The following is a 19,704-nucleotide window of genomic DNA, read 5'->3' on the forward strand; positions in this document are numbered from 1 at the left end:
TATTGCACTGTATGTCAACTAACTTGGACTTAAATTTAAAAAAGTAAATAAATAAATGAAAGCACAGGTGACCACAAAAAAATAAATACTGATGTCAAATTCTGTAGTTGCCATAATAAATTACAATAAACTCAGTGGCTAAAACAACATTAAAAAAAAATCTGGAAAGAGCACAAATACATGGAGGTTAAATAACATACTACTACACAATGAATGCATCAACCAAGAAACCAAAGAAGAAATAAAAAAAAATAGAGACAAATGAAAACATAACAATCTAAACTCATTGGGAGGCAGCAAAAGTTGTTCTAGAGGGAAGTTTATAGCAGTACAAGCCTACCTCAGGAAGCAAGCAAAATCTCAAATAGCAACCTAACTTTACACTTAAAGGAGCTGGAAAAAGAACAAACAAAACCCAAAACCAGAAGAAGGAAGGAAATAATAAACATCAGAGCAGAAATAAATAAAACATAAACTAAAAATACAATAGAACACATCAATGAAAGCAGGAGCTAGTTCTTTGCAAAGCTCACAAAATTGATAAACATTTACCTAGATTCATCAAAAAAAGAGAAGACTAAAATAAACAAAATCAGAAATGAAAGAACAGAAATAAACAACACCAGAGAAATACTAAGAGAATTATAAGAGAATATTATGAAAAATTATATGCCAACACATTGGTCAACCTAGAAGAAAGATAAATATGTAGAAACATGTAATCTTCCAAAACTGAATCAGGAAGAAATAGAAAATTTGAACAGATTACCAGCAAAGAAATTGAATCAGTTATCAAAAAACTCCTATACCCAACAAAAGTCCAAGATTAGACGGCTTCACAGGCAAATTCTACCAAACATTTAAAGATTTAATACGTACTCTTCTCAAACTATCCCAAACATACAAGAAGGAAAATTTCCAAATTCATTTTATGAGGCCAGCATTATCCTGAAGCCAAAACCAGATAAAAACACCACAAAAAAAGGTAACTATAGGCTAATAACTCTGAGGAATATAGATGCCAATATCATCAAGAAAATATTACTAAACCAAATACAACAATACATTTAAAAAATCATTCAGTTACCAGAGGGAGGGTGAGATGGGGGATGGATGAAACAGTTCGTGAAGGGGATTAAGAGTACACTTATCATGTGATGAGCACTGAGTAAGGTATAGAATTATTCAATCATTATATTGTATACCGGAAACCAATATAACACTATATGTTGAATATACTGGAATTAAAAAAATGGTACTTTTTTCACTTGATCTAGAAAAGGAGACTTAGTATGAATGTCAATGTTTATTTATCACTGGACAAAGGAAGGAGAGAATTGGGTCTGCCAGAAATGAGCAATTTGATCAATAAAAATCTATGAGGTAGAGCAGGTTTCATTGCAGTCTAGATGAACTCTGAGTCAACATTCCTGACTCTTTTCCAAGTAATCTCTAGTCTGGCAGTATTTCTGATCCAAAGTAGAGAATAATTTACATACAGAACAAGAGTAGTCAGTCACTGATATTTTTCTCATTTTAAATAAATTCACTGACAAATATATAAGTAAGTTTTGAAGAATAAGAACAAGTTTATAGGATCTGAACATTATTGGGATAAAATAAATTTGCTCAATTCATGCATTATCATCTAAGCAAAATTAATAGATACAATTCCACAAATAATCCATTTTATATATAAAATAAAATTACTTTTACTAGAAATTACCATTGTTAACATTTTAGGTCCAAGTAGAAGATCACTTAATTGACTTCTTAACTGAAGATCCATTGAAGAAGATTACTGGCACTTCCTACTCCTTCTATACAGTATAACATTGCCTGCCACGATGTGCTAGACAATGGGGGCTAGCAGACTTCTGACAACTCCTTTGTCTCCAAATGACTTCTGTCCTATGAATCATCAGTTTTCTTTGTACCTAATTCTTAATTATGTAATTATGTTATGTGAATTATGAGCAGAAAGAATGTTAATTCTATGAAAACTAGGTTGAACACTTTGAGAAAACTTAATAGTGCTACACATAAATTGACTAATTTGGTATTGAGCAAGATAGCTACAAAAGATTAATAAAAGAGGGGCGCCTGGATGTCTCAGTTGGTTAAGCATCTGACTTCGGCTTGGGTCATGATCTTGTGGTTCATGAGTTCGAGCCCCACATGAGGCTCTGTGCTATCAGCTCAGAGCCTGGAGCCTGCTTCAGATTCTGTGTCTCCCTCTCTGTCTGCCACTCCCCTGCTCACACTCTCTCTTGGTCTCTCAAAAATAAATAAACAAACATTAAAAAAATAAAAAATAAAAGTTTTAAAAGATGAATAAAATAAAAATCTCAAAAGAAAAAAATAATTACAAAACAATCAACATGATACAACACATCAACAAGAGCAGCAATAAAAACCATACATACAATCATTTCAACAGATGCAGAAAAAGCATCTGACAAAGTACAACTTACATTCACAATGAAAACCCTCATCAAAGTAGGTTTAGAAGGAACATACCTCAACATAATAAAGGCCTTATGTGAAAAGGCCCACAGCTGACATTATCCTCAGTGGGGAAAAAACAGCTTTCCCCCTAAGATCAGGAACAAGACAAGGATGTACACTCTCACCACATTTATTTAACGTAGTACTGGAAGTCCTAGCCACAGCAATCAGACAACAAAAATAAATACAAGGCATCCAAATTGATAAGAAAGAAGTAAAACTTTCACTCTTTGTCAATGACGTAATACTATACTCCACCAAAAAACTACTAGAATAAATGAATCCAGTAAGATCACAAGATACAAAGATCCAATTGATATTGTACACTAATAATGAAAAAGCAGAAAGAGAAATTAAAAAACAATCCCATTTACACTTTCACCAAAAATAATAAAATACTGGGGCGCCTGGGTAGCTCAGTTGGTTGAGCATCCGACTTCGGCTCACGTCATGATCTTGCGGTCTGTGAGTTCCAGCCCCACAACGGGCTCTGTGCTGACAGCTCAGAGCCTGGAGCCTGCTTCGGATTCTGTGTCTCCCTCTCTCTCTGCCCCTCCCCCGATCATGTTCTGTGTCTCTCTCTGTCAAAAATAAATAAACATTTAAAAAAAATTTTTTAAATAATAAAATATCTAGGAATAAACTTAACCAAGGAGGTAAAAGACCTGTACTCTAAAAACCATAAAACATTGAGGAAAGAAATTGATGATGATACAACCAAATGGGAAGATATTCCATGATCATGGACTAGAAGAACAAATAATCATTAAAATGTCCATACTACCCAAAGCAATCTACACATTTAATGCAATCCCTATCAAAATACCAACAGCTTCTTTCACAGAACTAGACCAAGCAATCCTAAAATTTATATGAAATCACAAAAGACTCTGAATAGCGAAAGCAATCTTCAAAAAGAACAAAACTGGTGGTATCACAATCCCAGTTTCAAGACACACTGAAAGCTGTAGTGATCAAAATGGTATGGTACTGGCACAATAATAGACACATAGACCAATGGAAGAAAATAGAGCCCAGAAATAAACTCATGATTATATGGTTAATTATCTTCAACAAAGCAGGAAAGAATACTGAATGGGAAAAAGACAGTCTCTTCAACAAATGGTGTTGGGAAAACAGGATAGCTACATGCAAAAAATGAAACTGGACCATTTTCTTACATTATACGCAAAAATAAATTCAAAATGGATTAAAGACATAAATGGGAGGCCAGAAACCATAAAAATCCTATGAAAGAGCTCAGGCAGTAATTTCTCTGACATCAGTTGTAGCAACATCTTTCTAGATATGTCTCCTCAGGCAAAGGAAACAAAAGCAAAAATAAACTATTAGGGCTACATCAAAACAAAAAGCTTATGCACAGCAAAGGAAAAAAATCAATAAAACTAAAAGGAATCTATGGACTGGCAGAAGATATTTGCAAATAACATATCTGATAAAGGGTTAGTATCCAAAATATAGAAAGAACTTATGCAATTCAACTCCAAAAAAACACAATTAACCCAATTAAAAAATGGTCAGAAAACATGAGCAGACATCTCTCCAAAGAGGACATTCAGATGACCAACAGACATATGAAAAGATGCTCAACATCATTCATCATCAGTGAATTGCAAATCAAAACTACAATGATTTATCACCTCCCATCTGTCAGAATCACTAAAATCAAAAACACAAGAAACAAGTATGACAAGGATGTAGAGACAAAGGAACCCTTGTGCACTGCTGGTTTGAATGGAAACAGTGCAACCACTGTGGAAAATAGTATGGAAGTTCCACAATAAATTAAAAGAGAATTACCATATAATCAGGAATTCCACTAGTGGATATTTGCCCAAATAATATGAAAACACCAATTCAAAAAGATATATGCACCCTTATGTTTACTGCAGCATTATTTACAATAGCTAAACTATGGAAGCAGCCCAAGTGACCATAGATATACAAATGGATAAAGAATACACACCCACACACCCACACACATACATGCAGAAATATTAGCCACCAAAAAAAGAATGAAATCTTGCCATTTGCAACAACATGGATGGATCTAGAGAATATAATGCTATATGAAATCAGACAGAGAAAGAAAAATACCATATGTTTTCACTTATATGTGTAATTTAAGAAACAAAACAAATGAACAAAGGAAAGAGAGACAAATAAAAAAACAGACTATTAAATATAAAGAATAAACACCAGAGGGGAGGTGAGTGGGGTGTTGGGTGAAATAGGTGAAGGGGATGAAGAATACAATTATCTTAATGAGAACTGTGATATAGAGAATTGTTGAATCACTATACTGTACACTTGAAACTAATAACATTGTTAGCTATATCAGAATTAAAATTTTTTAATTAAAAAAAAATTTTTAAATCAAGAAATAAGTGTTGGTAAAGATGAGAATAGGGAATCCTCATGCACTGTTGGGAGGAATGTGAATTGGTACAGCCTCTAGGGGGAACAGTATGGAGTTTCCTCAAAATATTAAAAACAGAACCACTATATGATCCAGTAATTCTACTTATGGGTATTTATCCAAAGAAAACACTAATTCAAAAATTTATATGCATCCCTATGTTCACTGTAGCATTATTTACAATAGCCAAGATATGGAGAAAAAAAAACCTAAGTATAAACTGATAGATGAATGGATAAAGGATTATACATACACACACACACACACACACACACACACACACAGGAATACTACTCAGCCATAAAACAAAAATGAAACCTTGCCATTTGAGACATCAATAGAACCTTAGGGTATTATGCTAAGTGAAGTAAGTCAGAGAAAGGCAAACACCATATGATTTCACTTAAATGTGGATGGAATCTATAAAAGAAAAACAAAACAAAACCAATGTTATAGATACAGAGAACAGATTATTGGTTGCTGAGGGGTACAGGTTGGGGGGTATATACAAAATAAGTTAAGGGGACCAAGAGGCACAAACTTCCAATTACAAAGTAAGTCATGAGGATGTAACGTACAGCATGGTGACTATACTGAATAATGCCATATTGCAAATTTGAAAGACTAAGAAAATAAATCTTAAAAATTCCTATCACAAAAAAATACAATGTTTTAACTTTGGTCACAGATGGTAACTAGGCTTATTGTGGTGATATTTTCCAATGTATGAAAGTGGTCCAATCATTACGTCATACACTGGAAACTAAGATGATGTTGTATGTGAAATATACTTCAAAAACAAAGAAAATATGAAACCCAAAATAAATAGAACATACAGGTTGTATACAGCCTCACGCTTATATATGAAAAAAAGCAAGTGTGAGATTTCCCAGTCTCTTGGATTAATTATTTATCATTTAAAAAACAAAATCACTCGTGAAAAAAATTATGCTACATTTGGTTAATTCTCAAAGAAAACATCACTACTCTGAAGAGTAAACTGTAAACCTTGTATTTTATATATTTCACGTATTTTGGGTGAAACTAAAACAATTGCAATCATTTTTCTAACTTAAATAGTTTATACATAATATAGACACATATGAACACACACATGTGTGTATTTATTGTGATTCTGTATAGAGATATTTAGGAAGTATTAATGCTACCATTGATAAACTTACGAATCAACATGCAGAACCCTCTGGCCACTTCTTGAACATGCAGCTGCAGTGATGGATTCAGGCAAACCTATGAAAACACACACCTATATCACTTATAATGTAAAAATACATACATATATATATTCACTTATAATATAGCTTATAATACATGCTATATATTATACAAATAGTTCAATGCATGCCATCACTGCATAAAAGGAGTTTAACAAAAGAGGCTCATCCTTATATTCAAAATGATAAAGTTTATACTATTATACCATTGGATATTTGCTAAATGTATACTGCTTATACTAAGAATTTTATTATGTGGAAGAGATTTTTTTTTAAATCAAGTACTATACTGAAATTCTTTTTGTATGCAAATTTCCATAAATGAGCAATTGTCAAAATATTATTAATATAGCACTTTGTTATTAAAGGAGTTACGTTCCCACACTAGCTCCTCTCATTTTCTCAACCATACCGAGAAAGAAGCACCACTGGCATACACATTTTAGAAAGTAAATACTGAGGTGCAAATATGTTAACTTGTTTCCTAATGCTTTAACATTTTTTTCTATTGTTGAAGTTTGAAACCAAATCTAACTCCAAAGCCACAGTAACTATGAGGGGGAATGGGATACATTTTTCAGTTTAAGTAATAGGTTAACTAGTTTAAAAGGAGGCCATTTATTGAGACCTGAAACCATAACACTCCTAGAAGAAAATACACGCAGTAATTTCTTTGACATTGGCATACCAGCATTTTTCTACATCTCCTAAATCAAGGGAAACTACCAAAACTACCAAAACTACATAAAACTAAAAAGCTCATGCTCCGCAAAGGAAACTATCAACAAAACTAAAGTAACCTACTGAATGAGAAATGTTTGCAAATGACATATCCAATAAAGGGTTAATATCCAAAATATATAAATAATTTATACAATTAAACACCTATATAAATAAGTAATCCAGTTTAAAATGGACAAAGGACCTGAATAGATATTTTTCCAAAGAATACATACAGATGGCCCAAAAACACATGAAAAGATGCTCAACATCACTGATCATCAGGGAAATGCAAATCAAAACCACAATGAGATATCATCCTATACTTGCCAGAATGGCCAAATACAAAAAGACAAGTAGTGAGGTGTTGAGGATATGGAGATAAAAGAACCATTGTGAACTGTTGGTGGGGATGCAAACTGGTGTGGCCAGTGCAAAACAGTATGGAGGTTCCTCAAAAAATTAAAATTAGAAATACCATATGATCCAGTAATTCCAGTATCAAGTATTTACCCAAAGAAAATGAAAACACTATTTCCAAAAGATATATGCACCACTATGTTTATTGCTGCATTGATTACAATAACCAAGATATGGAAGCAATCCAAGTGCTCACAGACAGATGAGGAAAAAGAATTTGTGTCGTTGTGTGTGTGCATGTGTGTGTGTGTGTGTGTGTGTGTGTGTAATGGAATGTTAGCCATAAAAAAGGATGAGATCATGCCATTTGCAACAACACAGATGAACCTAGAGGGTATTATACTAAATTAAATCCATGAGACAGAGAAAGAACTACAATATGATCTAATTTATATGCAGAATCTAAAAAACAAATGAATAAACAAACAAAAGCAGAATCAGACTTATAAATACAAAGAACAAAGTGATGGTTGCCAGAGGGAAGATGAGTGGGGGCACGGGCAAAATGTGTGAAAGGGAACAGAAGATACAGACTTCCAGTTATGAAATAAGTCACAGGAATAAAAGTACAGTGTAAAGAATGTAATCAATGGTATTTTAATAGCAATGCATGACGACAGATGGTAGTTGCATTTGTGGTAAGCATGGCATAATGTATAGAGAAGTTGAATCACTACATTGTACAAATGAAAATAATAAAACACTGCATGTCAACTGTTGTCTAAATGAATGAATGATGAATAAGAAAATACTATTTTTTATTTTTTTAACGTTTATATTTATTTTTGAGAGAGAGACAGAATGTGAGCAGGGGAGGGGCAGACAGAGAGGGAGAAACAGAATCGGAAGCAGGCTCCAGGCTCCCAGCTGTCAGTATAGAGCCCGATGCAGGGCTCAAACCCACGAGCCATGAGATCATGACTTGAGCCAAAGTCAGACTCTCCACCGACTGAACCACCTAGGCACCCCCAGAAAATACTATTTTTGAAAAGAGACCATTTACAAGATACATTATCTCACTTTCTGGTTAATACAGCAGTTTGAAAACACCACTAGTGTTTTAGAATCAGAGTAAGCCACAATATAAAATTGGTTATCATGTAAGGAAATATATATTACTACCACAAGTACTAACAAAAAAAAATCACAAATTACCAAAGAATGATTTCATCACAAAACAATTTCAGATGTTCAGCTGGATAAACTAGTTAATACCCTACATTGTACATTCAAGACTGTTCCCCAGAAAACACCCAAATACCCAAAGTGATCTCAAAAAAGAAAATCAAAGCGGAAGGCACCACAATCCCAGACTTCAAACTATACTACAAAGCTATAACCATCAAGACAGTATGGTACTGGCACAAAAACAGACACTCAGATCAATGCAACAGAATAGAGAACCCAGAAATGGACCCACAAACGTATGACCAACTAATCTTTGACAAAGCAGGAAAGAGTATCCAATGGAATAGACAGTCTCTTCAGCAAGTGGTGCTGGGAAAACTGGACAGCAACATGCAGAAGAACCAACCTGGACCACTTTCCTACACCATACGCGAAAATAAACTCAAAATGGATGAAAGACCTCAATGTAAGGCAGGAAGCCATCAAAATCCTCGAGCAGAAGGGGCGCCTGGGTGGTGCAGTCAGTTAAGCTTCCGACTTCAGCCAGGTCACGATCTCGCAGTCCGTGAGTTCGAGCCCCGCGTCAGGCTCTGGGCTGATGGCTCAGAGCCTGGAGCCTGTTTCCGATTCTGTGTCTCCCTCTCTCTCTGCCCCTCCCCCGTTCATGCTCTGTCTCTCTCTGTCCCAAAAATAAATAAACGTTGAAAAAAAAAATTAAAAAAAAAAAAATCCTCGAGCAGAAAGCAGGCAAAAACGTCTTTGATCTTGCCGGCAGCAACTTCTTACTCAACACGTCTCCGGAGGCAAGGGAAACAAAAGCAAAAATGAGCTACTGGGACCTCATCAAAATAAAAAGCTTCTACACAGCCAAGGAAACAATCAGCAAAATTAAAAGGCAAACGATGGAATGGGAGAAGATATTTGCAAATGACACATCAGATAAAGGGTTAGTATCCAAAATCTATAAAGAACTTATCAAGCTCAATACCCAAAAAATCAAATAATCCAGTGAAGACATGGGCAAAAGACATGAATTGACATTTCCCCGAAGAAGACATCCAGATGGCCAACCGACACATGAAAAAATGCTCAACATCACTCATCATCAGGGAAATACAAATCAAAACCACCATGAGATACCACCTTACACCTGTCAGAATGGCTAACATTAACAACTGAGGCAACAACAGATGTTGGCGAGGATGCGGAGAAAGAGGATCTCTTTTGCATTGTTGGTGGGAATTCAAGCTGGTACAGCCACTCTGGAAAACAGTATGGATATTCCTCAAAAAACTAAAAATAGAACTACCCTATAACCCAGCAATTGCACTACTAGGAATTTACCCACAGGATACAGGTGTGTTGTTTCGAAGGGACACATGCACCCCGTTTATAGCAGCACTATCAACAATAGCCAAAGTATGGAAAGAGCCCAAATGTCCTTCGATGGATCAATGGATAAAGAAGATGTGGTACATAGATGTGGTACATATATACAATGAGTATTACTCGGCAATCAAAAAGAATGAAATCTTGCCATTTGCAACTATGTGGATGGAACTAGAGGGTATTATGCTAAGTGAAATTAGTCAGAGAGAGACAAAAATCATATGACTTCACTCATATGAGGACTTTAAGAGACAAAACAGATGAACATAAGGGAAGGGAAATAAAAATAATATAAAAACAGGGAGGGGGACAAAACAGAAGAGACTCATAAATATGGAGAACAAACAGGATTACAGGAGGGGTTGTGGAAGGGGGGGATGGACTACATGGGTAAGGGGCACTAAGGAATCTACTCTTGAAATCATTGTTGCACTATATGCTAACTAATTTGGATGTAAATTTAAAAAAATAAAAAAAATAAAAGCATTTAAATTAAAAAAAGACTGTTCCATAACTTTTTATCGTAAGATCTACCATTTCAGAAGCTATTAAGAATCATTTATATCAGACAAAGCATATTTTGAAAGTTTAATGGAATTCTGTAAATACTACCACTGACTCACTACAATGAAGCACGTATATTTTTTTTTGGGGGGGCAAGGGTTTAAACTACACACTAAGCATCAAGGATTTCAAGAAAAGAGAACAGTTATCCTTTTTATGTAAAAAGCAATACGCATATGGAAGAAATTGACACAATCTAGTTAAAAACCACATTAAACACAAGCTCCAGCTGCATTCACAGAAGAACTAAAGTTTTCCACTGGCGACTACTGTGGGCATATAGTGTTTGGTTCAAAAACAAAGTTCTGACCAAAAGTACTGAAGGTAGCCATTAAATATAAATTACCGGAAATAAGCCCAACATAAACTTTCAACCTTAACTTTGGATAATAATTCAAAGAAAAAGATGGGGCGCCTGGGTGGCTCAATCAGTTAAGCGTCCAACTTTGGCCCAGGTCACGATCTCACAGTTAGTGGGTTTGAGCTCCATGTTGGGCTCTGTGCTGACAGCTCAGAGCCTGGAGCCTGCTTCGGATTCTGTGACTCCCTCTCTTTCTGCCCCTCCCCTGCTCATGCTCTGTCTCTCTCTGTCTCTCAAAAAATAAATAAACATTAAAAAAAAATTCAAAGAGAAAACATAGTAAAAATGTGTGGTTATAGAAGGAACTAAGAAAAAGAAGTTTAAATAATTAAGCACCCTTAGTTCTTCAGTTAAAACTGCAATTTTTCTCTTTTATCTTAAAACTATCTGAACTTTTTACACCTAATGAAATAACTTTTCTTACTAATGAAATGCAGTCACTATTGTGCTTTAAAAGTTGCTGCCAAGCATCTTAGTTAAAAAGGACAACAGGAAATATTCGGGAAGGAAAATCAGTATGTTAAAGCATGTAAAAAGACAGTATTAATAATATACCACCAAGCATTAGTATAGGGCTTTATGGTTCACAATATCTTTTCACATACATCCCCTCACATATTCCTCATTATAGTCCTGGGAGGCAGGCATTATTATCCATGTGACAAAATGGGATGAGAAACATTAAATAACTTGCCAAAAATCAAGTAATTCGGTAATTTGATATCTCAAATTCCAATTACCATGGTAAATTCACTCTCTTCAACTTGGACATGAGTCTGAGAATGAGGATTCAAGAGAAGGACAGCAGCATAAAGAAATGGGCATGGTCTCAATCAGACAGACCTATGCTTGAATCTTAACTTTGCTGCTTTGTTAGCTGTGTGACCTCAGACAAGTCACTTGCCATCTCTGAGCTTTTGTTTCTTCATCCATCAATGGGAATGCCACCATTTACCTCATAGGATCATTAAATTGTTAGCAGAGGGTACTTGTTCTATAAAAACGATCTACTTTTGTTATTCTTCAGTAAGGTATTTTAGGAGCAATAAATTTTCATCGAAGTACTACTCTGAGATCAAGCAAAATTACTCTCCTCTATTTGGCCCAAAGTAGCATAGGCAAAAAAGCATGTGGTTAATCCATGGCTACAATCAACAGTCAGAAGTCATGCCTCTGGCAGACAAAGGAAAGCCAAGGACAGATTTCAATATTGAACATGATCTGAGTTCAAATTATACATAACCAAAAGAACTATCATTTATTTTTCCCGTTAATACTTCTATCCAGACATCTCCCACTAGTTTGTGAAATTGATAGGCTGGCTCTACATTAAAGGCAAGGACCTATTATCTTCATGCTTCAAATGATTAAAATAACAGACTAATACAGTTAGTAATATCTTCCTAGATTTCATATTTTTTCCCACCCATTCAATAAACAGAGTTCCTTGAACAGAGGAAGTATGTAGTAAGTTCGCTATATTTGTTAAAGGAAAGAAAAGGAGAAAGACAAAATGGGGAAAGGGAAAATAGAGGGATGAAGCAGACTTTGACAAGTGATGAGGAAAAAAGGTAAGATAAATACAATTCTGAGCCTAGAAGAGCTCAGTCTAAAGACTAAGAATTTAGGGGGGGCCAGGTGGCTCAATCAGTTAAGCGTCCGACTTCAGCTCAAGTCATGATGTCAGTTAAGTGTCTGACTTCGGCTCAAGTCATGATGTCATGGTTTGTGAGTTCAAGATCTGCATTGGGCTCTGCACTAAAAGTGCAGAGGCTGCTTGGGATTCTCTCTCCCCCTCTCTTTCTGGCCCTCCCCCAAAAAAATAAACTTAAAAAAGAGTTCTGGATCTTAAAAAAAGAATAAGGATTTAAAGGGATTAAAATAATAAATATAATTAAAACTATTACAGGAACACAATGGAAAGATGCATTTCCTCTGTAGAAGAGGGTCACTGAAAGCTCCCAAGAGCAGGGGACACTAGCTGTCTTTCAGGATCTGGAATCCCACTGAAGAGTAAAGAAGGAAAAAGTGAAAGAAAAAAGGAAAGCAGGAGGGAGTATTCCTGGTAAAGGGTAAAGAAAGAGAGAACCAAAAGGTGATATTCAAAAAAGAGTGGTTGGAGCCAAACTGTGGAGTCTGAACTTGAAACCTGTAAGCAGCAGGGAATCTTGAAAGGATTTTAGTCAGAAGAACAGCATGGTCAAATCAGTAGTTCAGAAAAACAAAAAAAAACAAAAAAAACAAACAACAACAACAACAAAAAAACACCTCTGGTAATAGCATGAAGGATAAACGTGTATAAAATTGGAGCTTGGGGCACCTGGGTGGTTGAGTATCCTACTTCTGATTTCAGCTCAGGTCATGATCTCAAGGTTCATGGGATTGAGCCCTGCATCGGGATCTGAGCTAACAGTGGAAGCCTGCCTGGGATTCTCTCTCTCCCTCTCTCTCTCTTTCCCTGCCACACCCTCCTCCAAAATAAATAAATAAACATTTTTAAAATTTGGACTTTTAAGTTTCAGGTTTTCTTAATTACTGTTTAGGAAAAGTTAATACATTTAAACTTTTTGGTCTTATTGATACTTTAACAAAATAAGTAAAATAACTGCTTGTTTTGTTTAAATTCATATTTATAAGTTCAATTTTAATAGCATTTAAAACCTTAGCCAATTTAAAAATAAAGCCTTTTTTAACAATTGGCACCATAGGGGTGCCTGGGTGGCTCAGTCGGTTAAGCATCTGACTTCAGCCAGGTCACGATCTCGCGGTCCGTGAGTTCGAGCCCCGCGTCGGGCTCTGGGCTGATGGCTCAGAGCCTGGAGCCTGTTTCCGATTCTGTGTCTGCCTCTCTCTCTGCCCCTCCCCCGTTCATGCTCTGTCTCTCTCTGTCCCAAAAATAAATAAACGTTGAAAAAAAAAAAAAAAACAATTGGCACCATAAAAAGTGAACTACTTTTTAATCATTACTCAAATTCACACAACATTTTGTAAGGCCTTTTTACAAAACCTATATAAGCTTATAATGAATTATATAGTCTCTCCCATAAGGAAAAGCCAGACATGAGTTAGAAACAGATAACCTAAATCAGGGTCAAATCACAAAGCATTACACGGCAAACACTGTAAAATACATGAGTACAAAGATACAACCACAATGTTTTCAATTACAGTATGGGGCTAATAATATATCTCATAGGAATTTAGGGAGGAATAGGTACAAAGTAATATAAAACATCTTAAACAGTGCCTTCTAGCATGTCACTGACATTCAGTAAATACTGTTTCTGTTCTCATCTCTTCCTACCCCTTCAATAAGATTAGTTATTTGAAGGGGGAGAAAAATCAGTATTTACTATTTACTTAAGTTATCTTTAAAGATCCAACAACTTGGGGCACCTGGGTGGCTCAGCTGGTTAAGCGTTCAACTTTGGCTCAGGTCACGATCTCATGGTTCCTGAGTTTGAGCAGCACATAGGGGCACAGCTGTCAGCTGTGCTGACAGCCCAGAGCCTGGAGCCTGCTTCAGATTCTGTGTCTCCCTCTATCTCTGACCCTCCCCTGCTTGCACTCTCTCTCTCTCTCTCTAAAAATAAACATTAACTTTTTTAAATAATAAAATAAAGATCCAAAAACTTAAAAGTTTTTAAAAAAGAAGTCCCAATATCAGATGGCTTCCCAGGGGAGGTCTACCAGACACTTAAAGCAGAGATAATACCTATCCTTCTCAAGCTATTCCAAGAAATAGAAACGGAAGAAAAACTTCCAGACTCATTCTATGAAGCCAGTATTACTTTGATTCCTAAACCAGACAGAGACCCAGTAAAAAAAGAGAACTACAGGCCAGTATCCCTGATGAATATGGATGCAAAAATTCTCAATAAGATACTAGCAAATCGAATTCAACAGCATATAAAAAGAATTATTCACCATGATCAAGTGGGATTCATTCCTGGGATGCAGGGCTGGTTCAACATTCGCAAATCAATCAACGTGATACATCACATTAATAAAAGAAAAGAACCATATGATCCTGTCAATCAATGCAGAAAAGGCATTTGACAAAATTCAGCACCCTTTCTTAATAAAAACCCTTGAGAAAGTCGGGATAGAAGGAACATACTTAAACATCATAAAAGCCATTTATGAGAAGCCCACAGCTAACATCATCCTCAAAGGGGAAAAACTGAGAGCTTTTTCCCTGAGATCAGGAACACGACAGGAATGCCCACTCTCACCGCTGTTGTTTAACATAGTGTTGGAAGTTCTAGCATCAGCAATCAGACAACAAAAGGAAATCAAAGGCATCCAAATTGGCAAAGATGAAGTCAAGCTTTCCCTTTTTGCAGATGACATGATATTATACATGGAAAATCCGATAGATTCCACCAAAAGTCTGCTAGAACTGATACATGAATTCAGCAAAGTTACAGGATATAAAATCAATGTACAGACATCAGTTGCATACTTATACACTAACAATGAAGCAACAGAAAGACAAATAAAGAAACTGATCCCATTCACAATTGCACCAAGAAGCATAAAATACCTAGGAATAAATCTAACCAAAGATGTACAAGATCTGTATGCTGAAAACTATAGAAAGCTTATGAAGGTAATTGAAGAAGATTTAAAGAAATGGAAAGATATTCCCTGCTCATGGATTGGAAGAATAAATATTGTCAAAATGTCAATACTACCCAAAGCTATCTACACATTCAATGCAATCCCAATCAAAGTTGCACCCGCATTCTTCTCGAAACTAGAACAAGCAATCCTAAAATTCATACGGAACCACAAAAGGCCCCAAATAGCCAAAGTAATCTTGAAGAAGAAGACCAAAGCAGGAGGCATCACAGTCCCAGACTTTAGCCTCCACTACAAAGCTGTCATCATCAAGACAGCATGGTATTGGCACAAACACAGACACATAGACCAATGGAATAGAATACAAACCCCAGAACTAGACCCACAAACATATGGCCAACTCATCTTTGACAAAGCAGGAAAGAACATCCAATGGAAAAAAGACAGCCTCTTTAACAAATGGTGCTGGGAGAACTGGACAGCAACATGCAGAAGGTTGAAACTAGACCACTTTTTCACACCATTCACAAAAATAACCTCAAAATGGCTAAAGGACCTGAATGTGAGACAGGAAACCATCACAACCCTAGAGGAGAAAGCAGGAAAAGACCTCTCTGACCTCAGCCGTAGCAATCTCTTACTCGACACATCCCCAAAGGCAAGGGAATTAAAAGCAAAAGTGAATTACTGGGACCTTATGAAGATAAAAAGCTTCTGCACAGCAAAGGAAACAACCAACAAAACTAAAAGGCAACCAACGGAATGGGAAAAGATATTCGCAAATGACATATCGGACAAAGGGCTAGTATCCAAAATCTATAAAGAGCTCACCAAACTCCACACCCGAAAAACAAAGAACCCAGTGAAGAAATGGGCAGAAAACATCAATAGACACTTCTCTAAAGAAGACATCCGGATGGCCAACAGGCACATGAAAAGATGCTCAACGTCGCTCCTCACCAGGGAAATACAAATCAAAACCACACTCAGATATGACCTCACGCCGGTCAGAGTGGCCAAAATGAACAAATCAGGAGACTATAGATGCTGGAGAGGATGTGGAGAAACGGGAACCCTCTTGCACTGTTGGTGGGAATGCAAATTGGTGCAGCCACTCTGGAAAACAGTGTGGAGGTTCCTCAGAAAATTAAAAATAGACCTACCCTATGACCCAGCAATAGCACTGCTAGGAATTTACCCAAGGGATACAGGAGTACTGATGCACAGGGGCACTTGTACCCCAATGTTTATAGCAGCACTCTCAACAATAGCCAAATTGTGGAAAAAGCCTAAATGTCCATCAACTGATGAATGGATAAAGAAATTGTGGTTTATATCCACAATAGAGTACTACATGGCAATGAGAAAGAACGAAATATGGCCCTTTGTAGCAACGTGGATGGAACTGGAGAGTGTGATGCTAAGTGAAATAAGCCATACAGAGAAAGACAGATACCATATGTTTTCACTCTTATGTGGATCCTGAGAAACTTAACAGAAACCCATGGGGGAGGGGAAGGAAAAAAAAAAAGAGGTTAGAGCGGGAGAGACCCAAAGCATAAGAAACTCTTAAAAACTGAGAACAAACTGAGGGTAGATGGGGGGTGGGAGGGAGGGGAGGGTGGGTGATGAGTATTGAGGAGGGCACCTTTTGGGATGAGCACTGGATGTTGTATGGAAACCAATTTGACAATAAATTTCATATACTGAAAAAAAAAGTCTCAATAGGTTTTTCCACATGCACATTATAGGCCTTTTCTATACATTCACAATAGAAGGTCATCATGTAGTATCATTTAAACATTTCACAATAAATGTGATTATTAAATTCATTTGTGAGGCCCTATCAAAAACTCTGCCAAAGTATCGTAAGAAAAATATATAATTCTGATTCAAGACCAACAACTTTTGCTTGCAAGTCATTTTTATCAAACAACACAGGTAGTAAATATTAGGTATTAAATTAGCATTTCATAACAGTTCGTAATGGGAGAAACTAAGATTTGTTACATCATGTCCTTTTCAGTTTAGATTTTGTATAAAGTTGACAACTAGAAAAAATATATTAGAAGCTTAGGGAATGTTATATGATCATATAACAAACATATAGAGTCCCACATTTCTTCAATTTTGCAAAATCTGTCTAGATAAGATAGAGATGTATCATTCTCAACTGAAGTAGCTAGGCTAAAATAGAGACCAAAAAGATAAGAAATTAATATTTTCAAGAATCTTATCTAAAATATTTTATGAGAATGAAACCATTATTCATTCATTTTTCAAAATCTCCTTTTAATCCAAATCCTTAATGCTGAACTTTGCTGTTTACAACTATAATATTAACGTTAGCTCTGTATGAGCTATTCTTAAAACTGTATTCGTATCTGGAATTGATTTTTCCTGACGTTAACCTTACATAAGATAAATATAAAATACTTACACCACTCCCAGCATACTGAACAATAAATAATAGATTCCCCTGACAGAATGTTGATGACCCGGCAAAGCCCAAGTTCTTTCAGCCCAAATCATACAAAGCCATAAATCACTATTTTATGTAACATTTCAAAATGGATCCCTGTTTTCCACCTTGAAAGTTATTTCATTTGTTATTTATTACTAGTAAGGACGAGAATGGAAAGAAAATTACATAGAACTAGAAAATTTACTGTGACTGCTTTTTATAAAGAATAACGTTTTTTAGGAAAAAAAATGGTTCTACTGGCAAAGAAATATTTGTGGGTACAGAAGCTTTTAGAGAGCCACATTCTTTACTACTTAGCACTATGTACAGACCTTCTGCACCATTGTAAAAAGCATAAATAACATCAGGTACAGAACTGACCAGACAGAGCAATGCAAGAAGTACAGATAAAAACAGTTTTCTTAAATTGTCAATTATTTTAATTAACATTGATTCACACAAAATACTGAATATATTAGTAAGTGTGCTAATTTAATATCTATGGATTTCCTTCTCATGGGAAAAATAGTTATTAATATCTATGTAATTTTTAGAACTTTACAAAAATATACCCATTAAAACATTAACTCACAAAATTTAAGTTCACTTTTTTAAATTCAATATAGTGTGAGCTTTGAGTATTAAATAACAAGAATACTGTTTTAGTATTCAGAGTCCTGAATTAAACATCCAGAAAACTAGATTCATGTTTTCAGAATTATACTAAATATCTGGAAAGTCATTTAACCTCTTTGAAATTCAGCTTGCTTATAGATATCCTGATAGATAAAATGAAGGGCTTGAAATAAATGACCCATAGGTTCAAGGGTGAATATTAATGGTGGATCAACAACTTGGCCTGTGTTTATAGGTAAATGACTTGAACTTAAAAAATAAAAACAGAATTCTGGGAAGATGGTATTAGCAGCAATGTTTTTGAAAAACAGAATTCTGGGAAGATGGTATTTATTAGCAGCAAAGTTGTTGAATCTCCCCCAAGACTACCCTAAAAACAGAGAGTGTAACAGTGTAACCAACATATAAAACCAAACAAATACCAAGCGGGAACATCTATAGCAAAGACAGGTGAGAAAATATGATGAACTCCAAAATACACGTGGGTCATTACAAATCATCAATAGCTATTAGATCCACATATTATCAGAGAGTGTCCATGAGAAAACAAAGGTAACACAAATAAATCTGTGACAGTCCTGAAAGCCAAAGAACCCCTAAACTAGGCACTCACTGGAAACTTGGCAGGCCATTTGAGTACAACAGTGGAAATTGGGAGGAATTTTGCAGGCTCCAACCTATGCATGAGTACAAAAGAACCCCTGGGAGTGCTAGGGTAGTTGGGGGAGTGGGAGGTTGAGTTGGGCCTTAGATACATAGGAAACCAATTATGCAAACTCTCCCTCTAGATAAACCCCTGCACTGAGAAGCAACTATTGGAAATCTAATCCAAAATCATAAGAACAGGAAAAATAGGGGGAAAGGAAAGAGAAGCTCCATACAAAACTAGGGGAAGGTAACACAGCCAGCAGGATCTCAGGCTGTTTCTATTACTTTGGGAAACAAAGAAAAGAGAGATCTAGAACAGTGGTTTTAGAAAAGCTTTCCTGGTTCACACTCCCGAGTAAAAGAACATAAAGAAGTTTGATGTAAAAATGAGCAAAGCAAAAAGGATCTTAGTTGAGAATCCTATTAATTGTAAATACACACACACACACACACACACACACACAGATTAAGGAGTAAAAAAATAACCTATTCAATGTAAAATCCTATAATACAATGAGTAATCTTATTGAATGTAAAAAAATTACAGAATAAGGACTGAAATAATATCCGAGACAATGAAATAATGGCATGCCAGAAAGAGATGCTC

The 19,704-nt window shown here is 35.8% G+C and overlaps 1 protein-coding gene across 3 annotated transcripts in view; it reads right to left on the reverse strand.

Annotated features, from left to right (window-relative positions):
• Positions 1–19,704, reverse strand: part of CHM (CHM Rab escort protein) — a 249,676-nt gene that overhangs the window by 208,338 nt on the left and 21,634 nt on the right. For all 3 annotated transcript variants that reach the window (XM_047843816.1, XM_047843817.1, XM_047843818.1), the window contains exon 2: positions 6,133–6,199. In XM_047843816.1, coding sequence (XP_047699772.1) covers positions 6,133–6,199 — 67 coding nt within the window. The remainder of the gene's footprint in view (positions 1–6,132; positions 6,200–19,704) is intronic.

The sequence above is a fragment of the Prionailurus viverrinus genome, chromosome X (assembly GCF_022837055.1).
Source record: "Prionailurus viverrinus isolate Anna chromosome X, UM_Priviv_1.0, whole genome shotgun sequence".
Taxonomy (NCBI): Eukaryota; Metazoa; Chordata; class Mammalia; order Carnivora; family Felidae; genus Prionailurus; species Prionailurus viverrinus.